The sequence below is a fragment of the Protobothrops mucrosquamatus genome, unplaced genomic scaffold, assembly GCF_001527695.2.
Source record: "Protobothrops mucrosquamatus isolate PMUCROS unplaced genomic scaffold, P.Mucros_1.0 scaffold71, whole genome shotgun sequence".
Taxonomy (NCBI): domain Eukaryota; kingdom Metazoa; phylum Chordata; class Lepidosauria; order Squamata; family Viperidae; genus Protobothrops; species Protobothrops mucrosquamatus.
In genome coordinates this window covers 47,817-68,238 of record NW_015386449.1, presented here as the reverse complement: position 1 = coordinate 68,238, position 20,422 = coordinate 47,817, and the positions used below count along the sequence as shown (strand labels likewise).

The 20,422-nt window shown below is 38.7% G+C and overlaps 1 protein-coding gene across 1 annotated transcript in view; it reads right to left on the bottom strand.

Moving 5' to 3' along the window:
• Nucleotides 1-18,663, bottom strand: part of PSD2 (pleckstrin and Sec7 domain containing 2) — a 63,123-nt gene extending 44,460 nt beyond the window's left edge. The window contains exons 1-6 of the mRNA XM_015812148.1: nt 18,140-18,663; nt 15,540-16,028; nt 12,807-13,001; nt 10,785-10,865; nt 9,202-9,314; nt 3,401-3,459 (exon numbers count right to left, since the gene is read on the bottom strand). Of these exons, the coding sequence (XP_015667634.1) occupies nt 3,401-3,459; nt 9,202-9,314; nt 10,785-10,865; nt 12,807-13,001; nt 15,540-16,028; nt 18,140-18,663 (1,461 nt within the window). The remainder of the gene's footprint in view (nt 1-3,400; nt 3,460-9,201; nt 9,315-10,784; nt 10,866-12,806; nt 13,002-15,539; nt 16,029-18,139) is intronic.
• Between the last annotated feature and the right edge of the window lie 1,759 nt (nt 18,664-20,422).

The window sequence follows — 20,422 nt, the reverse complement described above, 5'->3', positions numbered from 1 at the left end:
TCTCCTTTTTTAAAATACTAAATTAACAAACTGAATGTTACAAAAAAAAAATCAGGAATAAGAGTGAGTATCATTGGAGTATCCCTGTCAGCCTGCCTGCCCACCCTTTGCAGATTCAAGGGTAAGGATGAGAGTGGGAAGCCTCCTAGAAGCAGCTCACTTTCATTCCCACTCTTAAAGTAGCTTTCTCCCTGCATGGGCCAGAGTCATTTTATTAAATTCCAACTATCTTGTCATCAAATTTCAGTGATACTATCTTGGGAACTGGATTTTGCCTATTCCTATACTAATGCAAAACCAAAATGTTCCATGAATAATTTCACATATACACAGTGGTGGGTTTCAAATAATTTAACAACTGGTTCTCTGCCTCGCCTTCCCTCCATCTTGGTTAGGGTGGGCTGCTCGGGAGATCAGCTGGGGTGGGGGCAGGAGCTCCCGTTTGCGGAACTGCTGGAGGTCCCAGGTGGGGGGGCTACAGGAATCTCAGACTGGGGTGGGTGCAGGAGGGTGGGGGTCAGCAGGTCCTGGCTGGGGGAAGTCAAGGGGGTATGGCTACGGGGGCAGGAGGGCCGGGACGCCTCCATGGAGGAAAGCCTCCCCCAATGGCTGAGCCTCTCATCCACACTGTGGTCACGTAGGATTTCATAGAAGGGGTGCCAGGCAGGGGGCTGGAGGGGGGGCAGCCGGCGGGGGGGATCAGAGCTGCCGCCATCTTCTTTCCACAGTGCAGCCCCATTGGGGCAGGTGGAGATGGCCCCGGGACAGCCACAAGGGGGCTCTCATCTGGCCTGGGCCCCGTCCACTCAGCTCTCACGGGGCGGCTGCTGCTACTGTTGATGCTGCTTCTCCGAACCCCTCAACTGGCTGACCATATAGGAGGCGGAGGGGCGGCTGAGGGTCTGGCCACAGCTGACCCTGCCTCAGCAGCCCAACGACACAGCCGATTTCGCACATTGGCTACCCAGCTGCATGGGGCAATGGCGCCTGGGCAACACACGGGACTGGCAGGAGGTGACAGCAGTGGTGAACATCCCTGCATCACCCGGCCCACCGTCACCCTGGCAGATACTGCGCTATGGAAGGGAGATGGTGGTGAGGAGCCAGGGGCACGCATGGGACGATGTGGAGCGGCAGCGGTGAGGGGTGGGTGCGTGCCAGAGCCTGCCTTCCCCTGCCCGCACTAGTGCGAGGATGGGCGGCAGATCTCACAAATTTGGAATTGATTGATTGAACTTTTTTTTTAGCCCCACAAACTTCTTTTGTTTGTAAGACTGCCCACGGCGGCAGAGGAAGTGACAGAGGACCATACTGGAGCTGGAAAGGTGTCACATGGGTCCCGGTTCTCCGAACTGAAAAGAAATTAGTTACCGGTTCTACTGAACCGGTGCGAACTGGCTAAATCCCACCACTGCATATGCAGTACTAAGGAATTTCATGCAAGAGACAGTTTGATGTAATGGTTAAGACACCAGTCTAGAAACCAGGAGAACATGAGTCTAGTCCGATCTTAAGCGCAAAGACAGTTGGGTGACTTCCAGCTAGTCACTCTCTCTTACCTCTACCTAGGAAAGAGATAATGTCAAACCACTTCTGAAAAAACCTTGCTGAGAAAACTGATCAGTACAGGCAGTTGCCAGAAGGCATACACAATAACGAACACAAAAATAATTTAATGGGGCTAAATTTCAGATACATTCATCCAACCTCATAATTGTTTTTGTTTAGCTTTGTTTTTATTTTTTATGACAATTTGTACTACTTAATACATAAGAATGGTTTATTTATTCTACTAATTGGATTTTTATCATGCCTTTATTACTTTATAAGTAACTCAGGGTGGCAAACATGCTTAGTACTCCTTCCTTCTCCTATTTTTTCCCCACAACAAAAGCCTATGACGTGGTTTGGCTGAGAGCATGTGACTGGCCCAAAGTCACCCAGCTGGCTTTCATGCCTAAGGGGGGACTAGAATTCACAACCCCCTGGTTTCTAGAACAGCAGCTTAACTACTACACCAAAGTGGCTCCCATAATTCCCATTGATAACCTTAAAGATATTTGCCCTATTCTTTTATTATTCTTTATTTCCACAAAATTAAAGATCTTTTAATGAGTCTGTCAGGTCCACCATCGTTGGCTTGGCGCCACGCTGGTGTTCTGCCATCAAAGGACTGGGAGGGGAGGCATAAGGGGAGGATAAATGGGCAGCAATAAACCTGTATGCATTTTTTGTGGGAATTTGTGAGGTGGGATAACAGTTGAAAAAAAGCAGATCACCACAGGATTGATGCGTGCCAAGGCATCCTCAAGGTTGTTTGCCCTGAGTATGGAAAGTTACCAGCCCAAACACCTCAGCATTCCCCAAACATCCAGGCACCATCACATAGGCTGGGATTGGACTGGTCGGGGGGGGATGGGATTTAAAGAAATAGTTTGGTTTTGTTGTGCAGGACACTCAGATTCCACTTGACTTTACTGCAACCAGCATCTCTTAGTAAAAGTACCTTTCACTTCAAACAAATGGAGTCAAGGGTTTTTTTCCCCTAAGGGATCAGACTGGGCCAGGTCTGACAGAGTCATTGTTATGAGATTTAACACAAATGGAATTATTTACAATATATGAAGTTCTGGATTTTTTATATGTTAAGTTCTAGATTTGTAGTTATATCAATTGTGGTAGGATAACATCAGACCTCCCCCCCAAATATTACACATTTTGATGTTGTATTCTGAAGGATCATTATATCTGTCTCCTCTCAGAAGGGCAATAATTTATTAGGTTAATTTGGAGTCACAAATTCTTAAGTTTCATTAAGCATCATAATAAGTAAAGCAGGGAATGAAAAATGGATTGCTGTTCAAACCTCAAGCCTGTATTTCATTATAACCTTAATGAACTATAGTAAAGCATGCAGACATTCCAGGTAGCTTCATATGTCAAGATGGTTCAGGATTTTCTCAAGGGTTGATGAGCTAAAGAAGCAAATCAACAGTGGCTAATCCTTCACTTGAACATGTTAAATCTGGTTGTTAACTTGAAAATTTCTTCATATTGAGGTAAAACACATTGCTAATTCCTATGGTAGGTGAAGAATAGAAACCTGGGAGTTTTATGTTACCAAATATTTTGAAAATAATTTTAATTTCTATTCTAGCTAAGATCAAAAATATATTTTAAAAAAAGGCTACATTTGGCAGTGTCTTTTGCTTTATCTGGAGCATGAAACCAGATTTAATTGAAATGTTTAAGTCACTCCCCTCTACTATTTGTTTTACAATATTCATTTCCAAATTATTCTAGTGTTCCCAGGTAGCCTCATATTTACCATAAAAGAAGAATCAAAGGGGGAATCTTAGGGGAGAATCAAAGTTAGTCTCTTTTTATTAGCCATACTTACATGGCCATGGAGATCAGTGTTTAGCAGCATCAGAGCACAGGTGAGTGTATGGATTCCATCTGGAAAACACAAGGAATTTAATATATTTTAAAATTAGTCCCAAGAAATATATTCAACACAAGGCAGCTCCTATATCTGCTTAGCTCACTGGGGAGGACAAGATTTTAACATCTGAGACCAAACAGCTAGCAGAAGCTGATAAGATTAATTTTGTCCCAAATCCAGGAACTCTTCACATTCTTAATAATATTCCTGCATTTAATTGTGACACTAAGGGTGAAAACTGCCCAAAGCATCTAGTACATATTAAAAGAAAAAAGAACAATAATGACAATACTGTGTGTGTACCATTCAAGCAGAAAATACAACTGAAATACTTACCATTCAGATGTGTGAGGAGTCCAGGAAACACATTGCTATGGAAATGAGGGAATTTCAGCTATCCCACATTAATTAGGAATCAAACATTGCAATAACTGCTCCATTAGGTTCTTTATGTGCCTTGCAGACACTTTTATTATCCATAAGGTGGAGGATGGAACTCAAGGTTCAGCTATATTGGGTCTAATGCATTCTACTAGGGAAGAAATAGTTGAAGAAGTGATAATTGTAGGAAATTTGGCAGACAGTGGCCATATGATCTATCATCATCATCATTTTAGCCACTGTCTATCCACTGCAGGATGAAGTCCTCTTCTGCATATTTCCAATCAATATGGTCCTGTGCTTTCTTTGGCTAATTGGGTCCGCAATACTTGCTGATGTCATGGATCCATCTTGTTTTAGGTCTCTTTTGTGGATGCTTTTTATCAAGTGGGATCCATTCTACGACTGTCTTGGTCCACCTGCCATCAGTTCTTCTTGCTATGTGACCAGCCCATTTCCATTTCAATTCTTTTCCTCTCTTGATGATATCGTATACTTTGCTTTGTTCTCTAATCCATGTGCAGGTCCTTCCATCTTGTCTTGTAATGCCGAGCATGTATCTTTTCATGGCTCTTTGTGCCACCCGTAGCTTTTATATTGATTGTGAGATAAGTGTCCATGTTTCACTGGCATATGTTAGAGCAGGTAGCACACACTGATTGAAAACTTTTCTCTTCAGGCATAGAGGGAAGTTGTTCTTGAAAATTGTGCTTAGCTTCTCAAATGCCTGCCAATCACATTTAATATGCCATTCAAAAAAAAAGAGGAAAGGACACATGATCTATAATTCAGTGTATTTCAGGCAGGGAGAATTAAGGTAATCAGATCAGTGTTTTAGTCTTCAAGAGGGTTGATTTTCATAAATGAGGGAGAAAAGTAAGAAAAATTTCATGTATGAAAATCCTGAGCAGAATAATTCAAAAGGGTTAGGAAAAATGAGATAATAAGGCCCAACCATAAGCAATGCCAGAGAAATAAAAATGGGGGACAGCTGATGAAATCTTGTTGCATAAAGGACAAATTTAGAAAATGGGCTCTATCTAACAAAATGCTTTTCAATGGTAAAAAAATGCTAGGTTCTGAAATTACCTAGGAAAAATCAGATGCACAGGTACAAGGCAGGTAGCAAGTGGCTCAGCACTAGTGCTAGAGAAGAGTCTCTACATTCTGGTAGATTACAGATTAAGCATAAGATAGCAACTGCCAAAAGAGCCAATGACATGATCTGCATTAATACGGGCCTTGGGACCAGATCATGGGAAGTGATAGTACCATTTTATTGGTGGTAAAGTGTTGGACAGATCATCCTGAAATACTGTAATCAGTTCTGGTCACTACAACACAAAAAAGATGCTGAGGTAATGGAAAGAGAATAGCAACAAAGATGGTGAAGGGACTGGAAGCTAAAGCCATAAAGAACAGTGAAAAGAAATGGGTAAGAAGAGAAGGCTAATAGGAGTACGACAACAATCTTCTAAAACATGGATGACAAAGGGAAGGGGTGTAGATTTATTTTTCAGCACACCTAAAGGAAAGACAAGAGCTGGTGGATGAAAGCTTTATACCAAGATCCAAATTTAAAATAAGGAGAAATTTCTGACTGTGAGAGCTATTAAGCAGCAGAGCAACCTGCTTCTTGGAGTCATCCTCCATCGCTAAGAGTTTTTTTTTTCAAACAAATGTTGGCTATCCACTTATTTTGGATGGCCTGAGTATTCCTGTCCTGTGCAAGAGGACTGGAGTAGAAGACCTCCAAGATCCCTTTCAATTCCATGATTCTTTCTAGATCACCTGACACAGTCACTCTTTTTGTGAGAAGGTGTGTTTTACTTATGGTTTAACTCTCTTCTTCTATCACCTGTCTTATTATATCTTTCCTCTAATTGAGTGATGTTTCAATGACCACTCAGTATTATAGCCAGAACTACTGTGGCCTTTTTACACTATTTAATCACAGAATTTGGAGGGGGAAAGGGATACAGTTTTCCTTTTGGAGCCCTTCCTGTTTTTTCACTGTTTGTTTTGCTTTTATTATCGTATGATGGTTAAAACTGTTCAGATATAACAGCTGTATAATACTTCTTGAGTAGCGTCCACCTGACCTGTTGAATAATTGGCTATCCAGAAGCTAGAATTTCCTGGATTACAGCTCTATCTTGATTTATTCAAAATTTCTAACACATGGCAATGCCTGTATACATAAATCATTTGATTTTGCTTTTTTTCAGCTATCAGGAAGCCTAATTATTTTACTCTTCATGAAACAGGTGTTCTACCCTTAAAAGTGATAGCACCCAATGACATCAGCAAGTGTATAATGTGAAGTGTGTAGTGGGGTGCCACAGGGCTTTGTTTTGGGCCCAGTGCTCTTCAACATCTTCATCAATTATTTGGATGAGGGGATAGATGGGGAACTCATCAAATTTGCAGATGACACCAAGCTGGCAGGAATAGCCAACACTCCAGAAGATAGGCTTAAGATACAGAAGGATCTTGAACATTGGGCGTTATCTAACAAAATGAAATTCAGTGGTGAAAAAAGTAAGGTTCTATATTTAGGCAAGAAAAACCAAATGCACAGGTATAGTACAGGTGGTAGCTTGCTCAATAGTAGCAACTGTGAAAGGGATCTCGGAGTCCTAGTGGACAATCACTTAAATATGAGCCAGCAGTGTGCTGCAGCTGCCAAAAAAGCCAACACAGTGCTAGGCTGCATTAACAGAGGGATAGAATCAAGATCATTTGAAGTGTTAATACCACTTTACAATGCCTTGGTAAGGCCACACTTGGAATATTGCATCCAGTTTTGGTTACCACGATGTAAAAAAGATGTTGAGACTCTAGAAAGAGTACAGAGAAGAGCAACAAAGACGATTAGGGGACTGGAGGCTAAAACATATAAGGAACGGCTGCTGGAATTGGGTATGTCTAGTCTAATGAAGAGAAGGACCAGGAGTGACATAATAGCAGTGTTCCAATATCTCAGGGCCTGCCACAAAGAAGAGGGAGTCAAGCTATTCTCCAAAGCACCTGAAGGCAGGACAAGAAGCAACAGATGGAAACTAACCAAAGAGAGAAGCAATCTAGAACTAAGGAGAAATTTCCTGACAGCTAGAACAATTAATCAGTGGAACAACCTGCCTCCAGAAGCTGTGAATGCTCCAACACTGGAGGTTTTAAGAAGAGACTGAACATCCATTTGTCTGAAATGGTAGAGGGTTTCCTGCCTGAGCAGGGGGTTGGACTAGATGACCTCCAAGGTCCCTTCCAACTTTATTATTATTATTATAAAATCTGTTAGGATTCCTCTCTCCCAGCACAGTTTCCATGGAGACAAAGACAAGTGACCGGTAGTGAATGGGATGAGAGTGGCATTTTTTGCCATTTCAACCTGATATAAATACTTCTTCCATTTTGGGCCCTACTCAGTTTCATTTTCAGCTATTCTCCTAAGTAGGGGATAGGGAAACGCTATGTTGGTGGCCAATCAGAATTTTGAATTGCACTAAGCTGCTCAGTTGGTAGGAGTCTGAATTAGTTCATGGTATGCTTTTACTGGTTAAATAGAAGCATAAAACACCAAATTAATGAAATATCAGGAATAACCATCCCCCCACCATTGTTTCCCAAAAGAGGACCAAAGAATTTGGAAATCTACTTTCATTGTCTATATAAAAAAGAAGAGGAAGTAAAACAACTGCTTGAGACTCTGCTCTGCTCATGATATTGATCTGTTTGTTGTTGTTGTTTTCCTTTTTCAGCTCCAGTTATAACAGCATAGATGGGGGGGGGGGGACACAGAGGAAGGAGCCTAGAGATAACCTATAGCCAGACCATTTACTCCATTTCTGCTACAGTGCCACAAGTTTTTCCCTCTGACTGTTGATATGTTAAAGAGGGTCTCTACCAATTGTTCTGTTTACCATTTACAGTACTACACACACAAAATCAGGAGAGCCCCATTTAGCAGTGAACAGAACAGATACAGTAAAGACAGAATAGATAGCTGCAGCCAGTCAGTGAATTTTATTACCTTGCTAAATTTTGGGGTTATTGGAGAACATTTAAAATTGGCTTTTGTTTATTTTGTTAATGTATAAATATGTGAAATCTATAAACTAACTCAGTCCCTAGAATTTTAAGAGGCATACAAAAGCAATAGCAATATAGCCAATATATATACAATAAATACAATAAAACCAAAACATAAGCTTCAATATTTTTTTAGAAAAATAACATTCAGATATGATGCCAACAACTATAAAACTATAAAACAATTCATCTTCCAAAGGTCTTCTTATACAACCAAGTTATTACACCTCTGTAAAGAATCTGTAATCTCTCTTATTTCTATCCCATTTTTGCCCCCCAATGAAGCATCTGCAGATGTTTTTTGTTTCCCCATTATAGCCTTTAGGCTGATTTCTTTTCAGATGAATTTTGAAGCAGCTTGAGTGGAATAGGTTTGTCTTGAAATCTCAAATCATAACTACAGGCTTTAAGATGTGCGGACTTCAACTTCCATAATGCTAGCTGGGGTATTCTGGTGTGAAGTCCACACTTTTAAAAGTTGCTAAGTTTAAAAAACACTGATTTAGATCAACCTCTGGCCTAAACTACATAAGATATAAGAAATATACCATTTGATATTTCAAGTGTTGTGGGTGGTGCCTCTTTAAGTATTTAATTCTATCCTTCTCGTGCACTTTACATCCTCTGCACATGGCCCTTATTCCTTCACACAGTATCATACCTTATAAAAAAAGTGAACTTACTGGTACAGAAGGAACTGAAAGGAGAATGGGAAGAAAAGCAGGAAGAAAAGCAGGAAGTAGTAGGTTTATCACCATCTTCACATGCAATATTTTTGTATATTATATTTGATAAAACAATCTGAAGATAATCAGAGCCAAAGGTAAACAGAACCAAAGCATTGCTGCTGTTACATGTCTTTGGAACCTTATATTCTTGGCTACAAATATACCAAGAACACTATTAATAGCATTCAAGCTACAGCTCACCATACTGTATGTAATTGTCTTTCTGGAAATAGGGACAGGAAGAGAAATGATAATAATAGTATCTGAAACACTGTTCTACTGTTTTAATAATCTACATGTTCCATGGAAGAATATCACCCCTTCTCAGCTGATGCCTTTATTCCCTCTTCTTTTATTCAGGAAAGAAAAACTAGTGTTTTTTTTTCTCTGAAGCCCGGTGCAGTTCTTTTGATAAATTCAAGCAATGTTTCTCTAGCAGCCTCTTAAGCTAGAATACTGCCATGAATCTGAATACAATCTAAATAAATGAATTACTGAAATAAATTCATCTGAGTTTGAGGGTAAACTCTGATCTTAGTTGACATCAGCTCTTACCTTCCGATGTGGTCTCCTGGGGATTGCAGTGACAGTATCTGTGAGAGAAGTGGACGAGGACCCGCTCCCGTTCCTGTGTCTCTCCCATAAGGGGGAAAGCTTTTAGGAAAGCTCTAAACATAGAAAGTAACTATTAAGAAAGCAACTAAACAAATAAGAAATTTAATATATCAAACTTTTTCAAGTTTTAAAGGTACCAAACCTTTTGGGATAAGAGATAATTCTGTGAGGATTGGCACTCTAAAGACTGAAAGTCATCAAGAGGTTTGAGCTAAATAGCAGACACTGTGTAAAAGGCTTTTGCTGTAGCTCTTGATGAGATCTGATTTGGGTGTTTTGCTCCCAAAGGACCTTTGGTGGAATGTGCCCACCTAGTGACCATTATTCCCGTGGAAAAAGATGCACTTCACTTTTGAAAACATCTAGGTGGCTCATACTTTTGGTTTTTTATTTCTTTTCATAGCAGAAAGACCCTCCATTCAGAGAGCAGGCTGGTTCCCTTTCATGGCACTCTTGAAGTCACCCAATGACAACACTACATGGTATGGTCATCTATCATTTCAAGAAACAGCAGCAAGAAGCTACCTTTGGAGGAAGCCCATAATACTGGTCTTACATGGAATGATTTTGTTGCAGAAAGGAATAAAAATGTTGAATATTTTTGTGAATGTGAAATGTGAATATGAAAAGAAAGGAAAAACAGTGGCTGAAGGGCTAAATACGTTCTATATCAGTCCCACACCAATGAATTTATATCCAGATGTTTCATTAAAAATTTGGCTTGCAAAATGAAAAATAGAATGGGTTGGATTTACTATACATTTGAAGCAGTAGAATATATGCACAAAATAAAACCAAAAATCCAGCTTATTTTTTCACAATAATCAGTTAGATGTCTGCAGGAAATCCAAAGCAAAATATAAATGCAATAAGTCTTCCCAATCCCTATTCCCCAAGAACCAGCATTAAAAGCGATCCTGTTTCTAATACTGCATTCAATATATGAGCATAATGGCTAGAAGTTATTGACCTATATATCTTTTGTCAATTGCGTAAGCCCCTCTTAAAATCAAATCAAAGTTGTACTGTATTGTACCCTCTGAAAGTGAATTCTATAGCTTAATAATGTGCTGGGTGAAAAGCACTTACTATAGTACCTGTGAACCAGATCATATTTTTATTAAGCTATTCACCATAACCCCTAGATATTTTTCCTGATTTGTCACTGCTAATTCACTGGCTTAGATGTGAAGTTAGAATTGTTTTCTTCAATATGCATTATATACCTATTTACAGTGAAATGCCTTCTCTTTGAGGAGCATAGAATCAATACAAAGAAATATGTCAGAGATTCAAAAGAAATGTATATTAAGCAAACCAATGTAAGAGTTAGAAACAAGAAGGTTTCAAAACAATCAATAACAGCCACAACTATGCAGATGAAACTCTATCCCTTTTATATGTTGCAATGCATGTAAAAAATAGGGGTGGAATTTGGATCATATGGCTAATCTTTGCAAAATTCCAGAAACATGAAATTAATAGATTTAATTATCGATTAATCATCGATCAGCCCTGCTCACCTGAGTGCTTTATCCAAGGTCAACCCAGTAAAGTCGAAGAAACGGAGATATTCTTCTGCTACCATTTTGCTAAATTCATTACTGCAATTAAAGATTACACCATCAATAATTATCGGCATACTCTTCACAAATAATTCTGTAAATGAATGTATTTGTGAGCATATACTAGAAATCAATGATACAGCAATATGAGAATAAAAGATGGGTGGAGGGGAAAGCAGGGAGCGAGGTGGGGGTTTGCTATCAACCTAGCATTTATCATGACTATAACTACAATTATTTTACAGAACTCATTGTCTATATAAGAACACGTCTTAAAAGCATCTCAAATGCTAGCATTTCTGAGAAAATCAAAATGAATAAATTACCAGTGAAGCAGAGAATTTAAGTCATTCCTTATCATACAGTGTTCTACAAATAATCAGAAATATGTCTAAGCAGTAGTGGGATTCAGCCAGTTCGTACCAGTTCGGCAGAACCAGTAGCTACTTTTTTGTTGCCCAGCCCAGAATGGACTTCTGGAAGCAGCATCTACACAGAGAATCGGCTGTTCAAATATTTGAATCCCGCCCGTCAGAAACAAGCTTTTACAGGACATTGTAAAAGACCCCAGAGTTGTTATATAGTTTCTGTAGGCTATTCCCTTGGAATCACTCATTACAGACATGCTATTTTTGATTCAATTGTTTCAAGCAAAAAGTGAGTGACTCACCACCTTCCCCCCCACCCCAGTCCAAATATAGTTACTTAATACAGGTGAAGGAAGAGATCCAGTTCTAATTTTACAGCCCTAAAAGCATGATACAATTCCACAGTACAATTTGTAGTATAAACATTCAAGAGACAACAGTCTTTACTTCATGTGTTTTTTAAAAATATATAAATATCTAGTAATGGTGTATTAAAATATTACTCTCCAAGGATGTCTGTGGGGATGGAAAAATAACATAAATCAAGATGGCAGTCACAGTGTTACATAGTTATACAAAGAAATAGGGCTTCAATCCCATGGTTGACTGCCATCTTGATTTCTTTGACCTCTCTTGCCTCATAATTTGAATTTTCTTTCTTGAAATCAGTGACATTGTTACTGAAGCACTATCAGAAAATGTGACTGAATCAATGTAATACTTTTAAACTAGACTATGGACTAAAAATTAAGAAATAATCCTAATGTAATCATGTACTATACATGATTTAAGTTAAACAATATTGTCTCCCTATATCAAGTAGATTAAATATTATCACATTTACATTGAGGGCAATTTACCTCTGAAGATTAACTTCCTGTTTTCAAATTTCATTACAATGTTTGCAAAGCAGCTACATAAAATATTTAGCTTGTCTCTAGTTGAACCATAAAATTTATTTTTTTACTCAGGCCATCTAACTGTCTCCATTATGAACCATTATAATATAATAGCTGTTGATGAACAAAATTTCTTATGAAACATTTCTTGATTAACATTGCCATCCTTCTGGCCATAATCAAATTTCTACTTATGTAAATCTGATACATCCATTTTCTAGACAACATGCTTTTTAAAAAGGGAAATATATATTTCTTGCAAGATATAGACATATAAGATGTACATAGGGATAATATCAGGCTTCATCTTAGTTTGTAAAAAAATATTATCCTTGAACACTCTTTGATGCAAGCTACACTATTATTTAGAAAGGAAAAAGGAAAACAGAATCAGAAAAAGAGAGAACCTGTTCCTGATAGCAGTTTCATTACTGCTAGATCCACTGTGCATTTCCATCTTCATCAACTCTACTTGTGGGCAATTAGTAGCCATGACCAATTTCATTTTTCATTCATGTTGCATTACCTTTAATTGACATATCTATTCACAATCTATCCCAAATCAGTAAGTTATCTGCAAGTAGCTGCAGATGAGTGCTAGAGCAGTTGTTGCACAATCATAAGCTCTTCATTGGGCAAAGGGACCCCAGGTTTTTTTCACAAAAGGTAACAATCAATTACTAGAATTATGTTATCCCTCTGCCCCCACTTACTTCTTGCCCAACTGGCGGGCCACATCACAGTGCTTGAATCCTTCAAGATTGTACAGCCTTTTAGCCAGTCTTTTGGCAGCCTCACTGTGTGCCTTGCAGCCATTGATAAGAGTGTCTGTGCTTCCCTGGTCAAGTTGCTCTGTGCTGCCCATATCAGAATCTGAATCCAAAAGGCCATCTTTCATGTTGGCATCACTAGAACAACAAAAAATAATTTTAATAAGTGGCACTGTGCTTAGATATCAAATATCTGCTTCCTCTTCCTACTCTTCAATTAAAATGTATCAGATTTTTAAATTTATTATTCTCCGATATTTTGACTTTTTAAAATTAATGTTATTTTTGTATTTTAGAAGTTATCTTTAAAGTTAATTTTGGCCATTGGTGCTGTGTTTTGTGCGAGTTTAAGAGTGGAAACAGGAGTAAGTAGGAGACAAACAACTCTTATTCTCATCTTTAATCCCACCAACATTGCAGTAGCATAAGTAACCCTGAAAATTGTCAATATGGTGCCTTTGGGACCTTGAGGATGGAAATTGCCACAAACTGATGATCAGAAGCCTCCAGGTTCTGCCTCCACCCTTAAAAACCTTGTAGTAACATCATCATGACATTGGACAGTCTCTTGCAACGTCTCGGAAGACCAGGAGTCTCAACTGCAGTCTTGGAATCCTGAAACATTACTAACGAACAATGCAACTTGCCACTGCGTTCCTCAGTGAAAAGAAATGGGAGAGCTCTTCCTTCTTTCAGTCTTACACCTATAATTGGCTGAGGGGAGGAATAAAAGGTGCTGGCAGTGAATGTCAACAGAGGGCAGGGGTTGGCTGGGACTAGTTCAGTGACAAATAAGCCTTACAGTTATCCAACCCTATTGTAAAACATCTGATAAATGCATTTTAATGTGCTTAAGGCAGTAATAATTGTCTGCAGCAAGAGCTTTTTCAGAGTCCACAAAATTACAATTTAGCAAAATGACTCTTCGCAAATACAACTTAAACATAAACTGATTAGAAAAGATGTTATACACTGATGTTAACGTTATTTGTATAAACACTACAATAATATTTACATTTAGCTTTGTATGTATTGAAAATATTAAGAATTGTATTTACTCAATATTGGCAAAAGGAAAATACTATTCGAAGAAGAGAAGATCAAGGAAATGTATCACTAACTAGTATGTTGATTATGGAAACATAGAAACTAACTATTATTGATTGTTGTTAAATATATGAACCCAAACAACACATTGTTTATCAAGTACTAAAGATTGTTATTGTAAAAAATTAATAAAATGTATTTAAAAAATTACAATTTGGCCAACCTTCGTTCAACTGCTGAAAAATCTTTATCTTGCACTTTTAAAACTTTATTTTTTTGAAGAAATAGAGCAGCCATCTTAGCAGTCAGCAGCTCAGCAAAAAATGGGTGCCCAGGGCAGCAACCAAGCCCAAGGGAAGAGGCATGGCAAGCAGACACAGCCAATCACAGCTGTGGCTATTAACTAAATTAGACTGACGCACTGGAAACAATCTGCTCTGAAGGGTGGAAGGTGGCTTGGATTATTTTTGAATTGTTGCTAGAAAAGACATATTGAAAATGGAGTAGGGAAAGAGCATAATGTGTGTTCCTGCACTCCAGAAGAGATGGCTGACACATACTGTATTGGCAACAACCTAAGAGAGATGCGCGGATATAGTCAAAGTGTAAAAGGTAGAAAAGATTTTTTTGAATTCTGTTAGCCTATTATTATTAAAGTAATTACTAAATTAGTACTTTAATGTGTTGTGGCTGACTTTTAGACATTTGTAAACATGTTCTGTATTCTATTAAATCACTTTACCGACTCTTGGGATTTTAACCTGCTTTCTTAATCTAGATTTTGCATTGACTTTCAGCATGCATATTGTATATTTAAAAATGGGAGATAATGAGACTGATGCATGGTGCAAAAGGAATCCACAAATATCCTAACCACCACCATCCTATCAAAACCTATCATTCCCCCCCAACTAATCTCAACTGTCAATAACTGTCCTTCCATCTCCAACACCATCCAATACACTTTCATGATAGAAAGCGAAACGTCTTCTTTTTCTTCAAAAGATGAGTCTAGTTGCCTTTTCAAAAATAAAACCACTTTTAATATAGCTTGCAAATTTCAGGAATTGAAGATTATTTGCTTTGCCTTACTATGTATATATACAATATGGAAATAATTAGGGCTTCCAGCCCAAAAAATGTATTTAAAGTATTCATTAAATATAAATACTCTTAAATGTTACAATTTTAATATAGTAACAATACAAATAATATTACTGAAAGTCTAAGATAATAATTTAATCATCTAAAAGTAAAAAAAACAACTTTTGAAGGGGAAAGGTTGGTTAACATGGATAGAAGAAGAAAACAGAGACAATGACAAAGTGCACAAATATGAAATTGCTTAAACTAACAATTCTTAGCCATAGCGATTAGACTTCATCCCATCAAACAGTAAATCAACAAAAGTTATCATCCCCACTAATTAATCAATGGAATCAATTAAAACTAGTATTGTGTATGTGTCATTAACATTGCTATTACCAAAACTACCACTGCCACTATCACCTAAGCTGCTACAATGAATAATAATAAGAGAAAAACTATGCAGTGCAGAAAACTGAATGGATTCTTTATATGCTAAGCATGCAATTAAATAATAGCCATAGTCTGAGTAAAGCAAATTACCTGATTGAATTACTAAATTTTGGAAGCTTTACTTCCAGCTGTTCCATGTGATAGCCGTTAGGAATATTTTTCAGTGATACTTGGCTCAGCACATTCTCAGACTGGCTGCTGGTGATGGAGTGCTTCAGGGGACTCCCCAAATCACCATCCATAACCCTTGCCATCATTTCACCCTGTTTCTCTGTTGCCCTGGGTTCCAGAACTTCCTTCTGGTTAGTGAGGAATTTCTGTTCTGAAAATTCAGAACTTTCTTTGGTTCTTTGCTGAATAAGAGGTGTGAGTGGAGCTTCAAAGCTAACACAGCTGTCTGTCTCATCTGTAAGGGAGAGCACATCCAAGGAGTCCAGGCTGCTGTAGTATGTGCCCTTCATAAGGTCAGATTCCACAATTTTTTCGAAAGTAGAGCTGAATCCATCCCTGATGTCCTTAAATGCAAAATCTTCCCTGTCATAACTGCTGCAATGGAGCTTAGATTCTGCGACAATCAAGCTGAAATAGGAGGAGACTTCGGATCAGTTAAAGATTTGTGCACAATAGATGCTATCTTTGTAGACTTTAAGGAAGTAATTTAGGACAAAACATTGCAATTGCAAAGAAATGATGTAATTCAACATTTGCAGTTAAACTCTTTATTTTTGCCATAATCTAGATTCAAATCCATTTTATAGTAGCACAGGTAAATTATTACTCCTAATAATTCCTTCTCTATTTTCAAAAATGGAAAAGACAAATAGAGTGATTGATTTCTTAAAAATTTCTGCAACATGCTGAAGATGCAAGATGTTGTCCATGAAGGGTGGCCTCTGACCATAAGAGATAATTGGATACTTAGAAAAATAATCCAATTTAGCTCTTACTAAATCTGCTTTCATTTAGATCTGAATCATAAATAAGAGATTCATATGCTCCCAACGTTTTGTTATTCAGAAAATCATTAAAGACCTGATTGTTCTGCCAGACATTGGGAAAGGAGTGATTGTGAAGCCCCTTTTATTCCGGAATTTTTGCTTTTCCAGTAAATTGCGTTCTTTATATCAGGGGTCTTCAAACTTGGCCCTTTTATGACTTGTGGATTTCAACTCCCAGAATTCCTCAGCCAGGCATGCTGGCTGAGGAATTCTTGGAGTTGAAGTCCACAAGTCATAAAAGGGCCAAGTTTGAAGACCCCTGCTTTATATGCTGGTTTTTCTTTAACTCTCAGAATCCAGAGTTGTTTAGGAGGTGGATGACCTATAAATTAAATGAATAGGACTTGGGAAATTGAAGCATTCTATCCCCCAGTGATAGTTTAAGAGATCTCTGTGTTTCATCAGAGGAGCAAAATATTTGCATCATGCATTATAGAATCAGTATAGAGTATATTGAACCAGTAAAGTGTTTCTAACTTTCCAACTAAAGAAGAAAGGGGGGAGGGAGTCCTTTAATTTGTTTTAAAACCATGTGCCACTTGTTTTTGTTGCTGTTTTTTTTAATAACATAAGTTGCCTTTTCAGTGGGAATTAACTGTTGCCAGCTTCAGACTGTGAAAGGGAGCCCCTGATGCTCCATTTCCTAAGACACATCTATCAGGCTCACAAATCAATTCCTCTCTAGACTCTCCAAGAAAAATGAAAAGCATAGGGCTGGGCAAACTTTTAGAAAGCAACTTCCATAATATTCTTTTAACAATTCCCATAAACCAGGATCAGATGCTTAAAACGTTTTCATAAAAGCCCCCGGTCCTGAGACTAGATCTGATATTTAACAGAGAAATCTATATTAGCCTATGACCTCCAAAGTGCTTACTATCATTTCTCTTAGAATTCCTGTCAAAGATAGCAGAGGTTCATAGCCTAAGGCATCTAGTGACACCCAATAACTGTTCCAAGTTAATGTGCCCTCCTTTTAAATTATAGGTCATTGAGAAAAAATACTTTTGAACTAATGGCAGTTACCAAATTTTTGCTTTAGAATAATCTGGGATTATTCTAAAGTGACAAGGAATTTTGAAGAATTACTGAAAAATAAGCATTAATTTAAGTAATAAATGAATGCTAAACTCTGCTGTTCCTTGGAATGAAAAAGAATTCCACGATGAAGCCTTCTGAAAATACATTCTAGAACTTTAGTCCTACTGGATCAAAGGAAAGATGAATGGTAGCAGAAACTGCTTCTCTTCTTTTAATGAAAAACCATGGTTTCCAGAATGTTTTAGGCAGGGCTTTTTTTGTCATAGAATGCCCAGAACCGAGTTCCGGCACCTTTTTTGGATGGAACCTTGTAGGGTAGGCAAGGTGGGTTGTATGACATGTGTGAGTTCTGGCACCTTTTTTTTTTTTTTTTTTTTTTTTTTTTTTTTTTTTTTTTTTTTTTTTTTTTTTTTTTACAAAACAAGCACTGGTTTTAGGAGAGGCAGGCTATCATTAAAGCAAACAAAACAAATATGCAAAAACCTGGCCTTTACTTAAAAAGCGTATTTTCTCTCATCTTAATCCTCTTGCAAACTTTCCTTCAGATTTTTAATTAAAAAGCAGAGGAAATATTAGACAGAAAGCGGGCTCCGTAATCGGGCAGATAAGCAGAGCGGACTTACCCCTGGTCCACTCATCCCTAGTTGTTACCTTATGTGCTCTTCTCCATCCTCAGGATAAAACAGCTCGGCAACATCCCGACATGATTGCAAACCATGATGCTTGCTTCTATCATTGAGAAATGACTCATTTGCCAAGAGGTTCTCTTTGAAAGCAGCACTGCCAGTCCTTGCAGTGGATGGAGTTTGTGCTCTGTCTTTATCGCTCTCTGTACCAGGCTTAGATTCAGCAGGTAACCCATTTACATGCACTATGCTGCTGGTGCTGTCACTGTTGGTTCCTAATTGTTCTTGCCGACCATTTCTCTTCTGCCACACATCTATTTCCACTTCCTGATGTTGGCTTGCATTATCCTGGTAGTCATCATCTGCCTGGGTTCTGTTCTCCATTGCTCTGAAAGACTTGGCGTCATTCTGCATACTGGGCGTGATAGATGGAGCATCCGTAGGCTCTGTGAGTTGCTCCCTCTCATTAGAGATGATCGTGGCTAGTTGAAACCCAGAGGTACTTGATTCATTACATTCTGCAGTTGGCAGTGGAATTTTTCCACTCATCTTCTACTGATTCTAGCTTGCCCCGGACTCCTCTGCCTTCTTTCTTGATTGTGACCCTGTAGCCTGCTATGAAAGAAAATAGTAAATTACCTGAATCTGTTACAAAGTGATTTTAAAAAACTGGATTTCTTAAAATAATGGTAATATAAAATAGTGGTAACATTTTAAAACATTAAAATATATAAATCTGCCAACTGTGGGCACTCCTGCAGAAGATGAGATACTTTAGTTTAGCCCACAATTGCTCATAGCATAATAATTGTTTATTGTAATTATCCTTCACATAGTTCTAATGCTTCACAAAATTAATTATTGAAAATTAAAAACAGTAGCGGGGGAGGGGGGAAGCACAGCAGGTAAAAAAGTAAAGCGGTGCAGCATTTCAGATTGAAAGTCAAAAAGGTGCTTGGTGCACAGGGGATGCAAACATAATCCTTGTCTACATCTCCTTAAAACAGCTGTGCCTTTTCCCAGGATCAAGCAAAATGGGATTTGCTCTAAAGTTCTCTATTTGTGTCCCTGCACCCTCTGAAGCTATCAAATATGGAGTCCCGCAGAAGCTTAACAATTATTCATTGCAGCCCTTGAAATAGAAAGCTACTGCCAACTTCCAGAAGGTTGTTAACAAAAAGTAAGATATTTCCTTGGAAGGAAATTTCAGAGCCTTTCTAAGGCCCTCTCCCTGAGACTAACTAGAGCAGTGGTTCTCAACCTTTTTAATGCCGCGACCCCAACTGGTTGTAAGTCGAGGACTAAACCGGTCGTAAGTCGAGGACTAAACCGGTCGTAAGTCGAGGACTACCCAACCAGTCGTAAGTCGAGGACTTTCCCTGCCCGGGAGCGCCGCACATGCGTGGTTCCGCCCCCTGCGCCGGCCGAGGCGTAGCTGGCAAGCGGCAGAGACAGAGCAGGCCGACCACCAGCTGGCCCAGCCCAAGTGAGGTAAGGCACCTGCCGGAAAAGGGGAAAAAAATGGCGGACAGCCTTGCTTGGCGACCCCCGTGAAATGATCGATCGACCCCAAATGGGGTCGCGACCCATAGGTTGAGAACCGCTGAACTAGAGAGACCTCAATGCCTCCAAGAATGATCTGAAGAAATGAAAAGTTCAAATAGGAGACGTAACTTTTTCAAATATTTGTATCATAAATTGTGAGCTTGTTTTAAACGGTTCAAGTCAAGAGAATTCTTTAAATTGCTGCAGTTTCGAGTTATTCTACTGCATTAGTATTAATAAACAGTCTAGACTAGTGGTTCTCAACCTGTGGTCTGTGGACCCCGGGGGGGGGGGGTACAATGTCATCACAGAGGGTCTGCAAATGCTTAAAGAAATGTTATGATTTAAATCGTCAGTTAAGTCTTGGTGGTCTGTGGCCATAAAAGGTATTGAAAGGGCGTCCGTGGTGAAGAAAAGGTTGAGATTCACTCTTCTAGACCAATTTTTATTCCTGAATGCTGTTCTGTCTATTTCAGTTAGAATGGATTTTGCATTAATTGGAATGCTGTATTTTCCTTCTAATTTCAAAGATCTTGAATTCAGCCTAGAAGCAACTGAAAACCAAAAAAAATCACAATTCACTCTTTTTTCAAATTGCTCCATTTTGTAACTGTTCACATTCTTAAACACTTAGATGAGAGGATTGAAGGGGCACTCATCAAATCTGTGGATGAAATAAAGCTGGGGGGAATTCAGAAGGTAGAGTCAAGATTTTGACAGACTTGAGCAATGGGCCCTACCCAACAAGATACAGTTCAGCGGC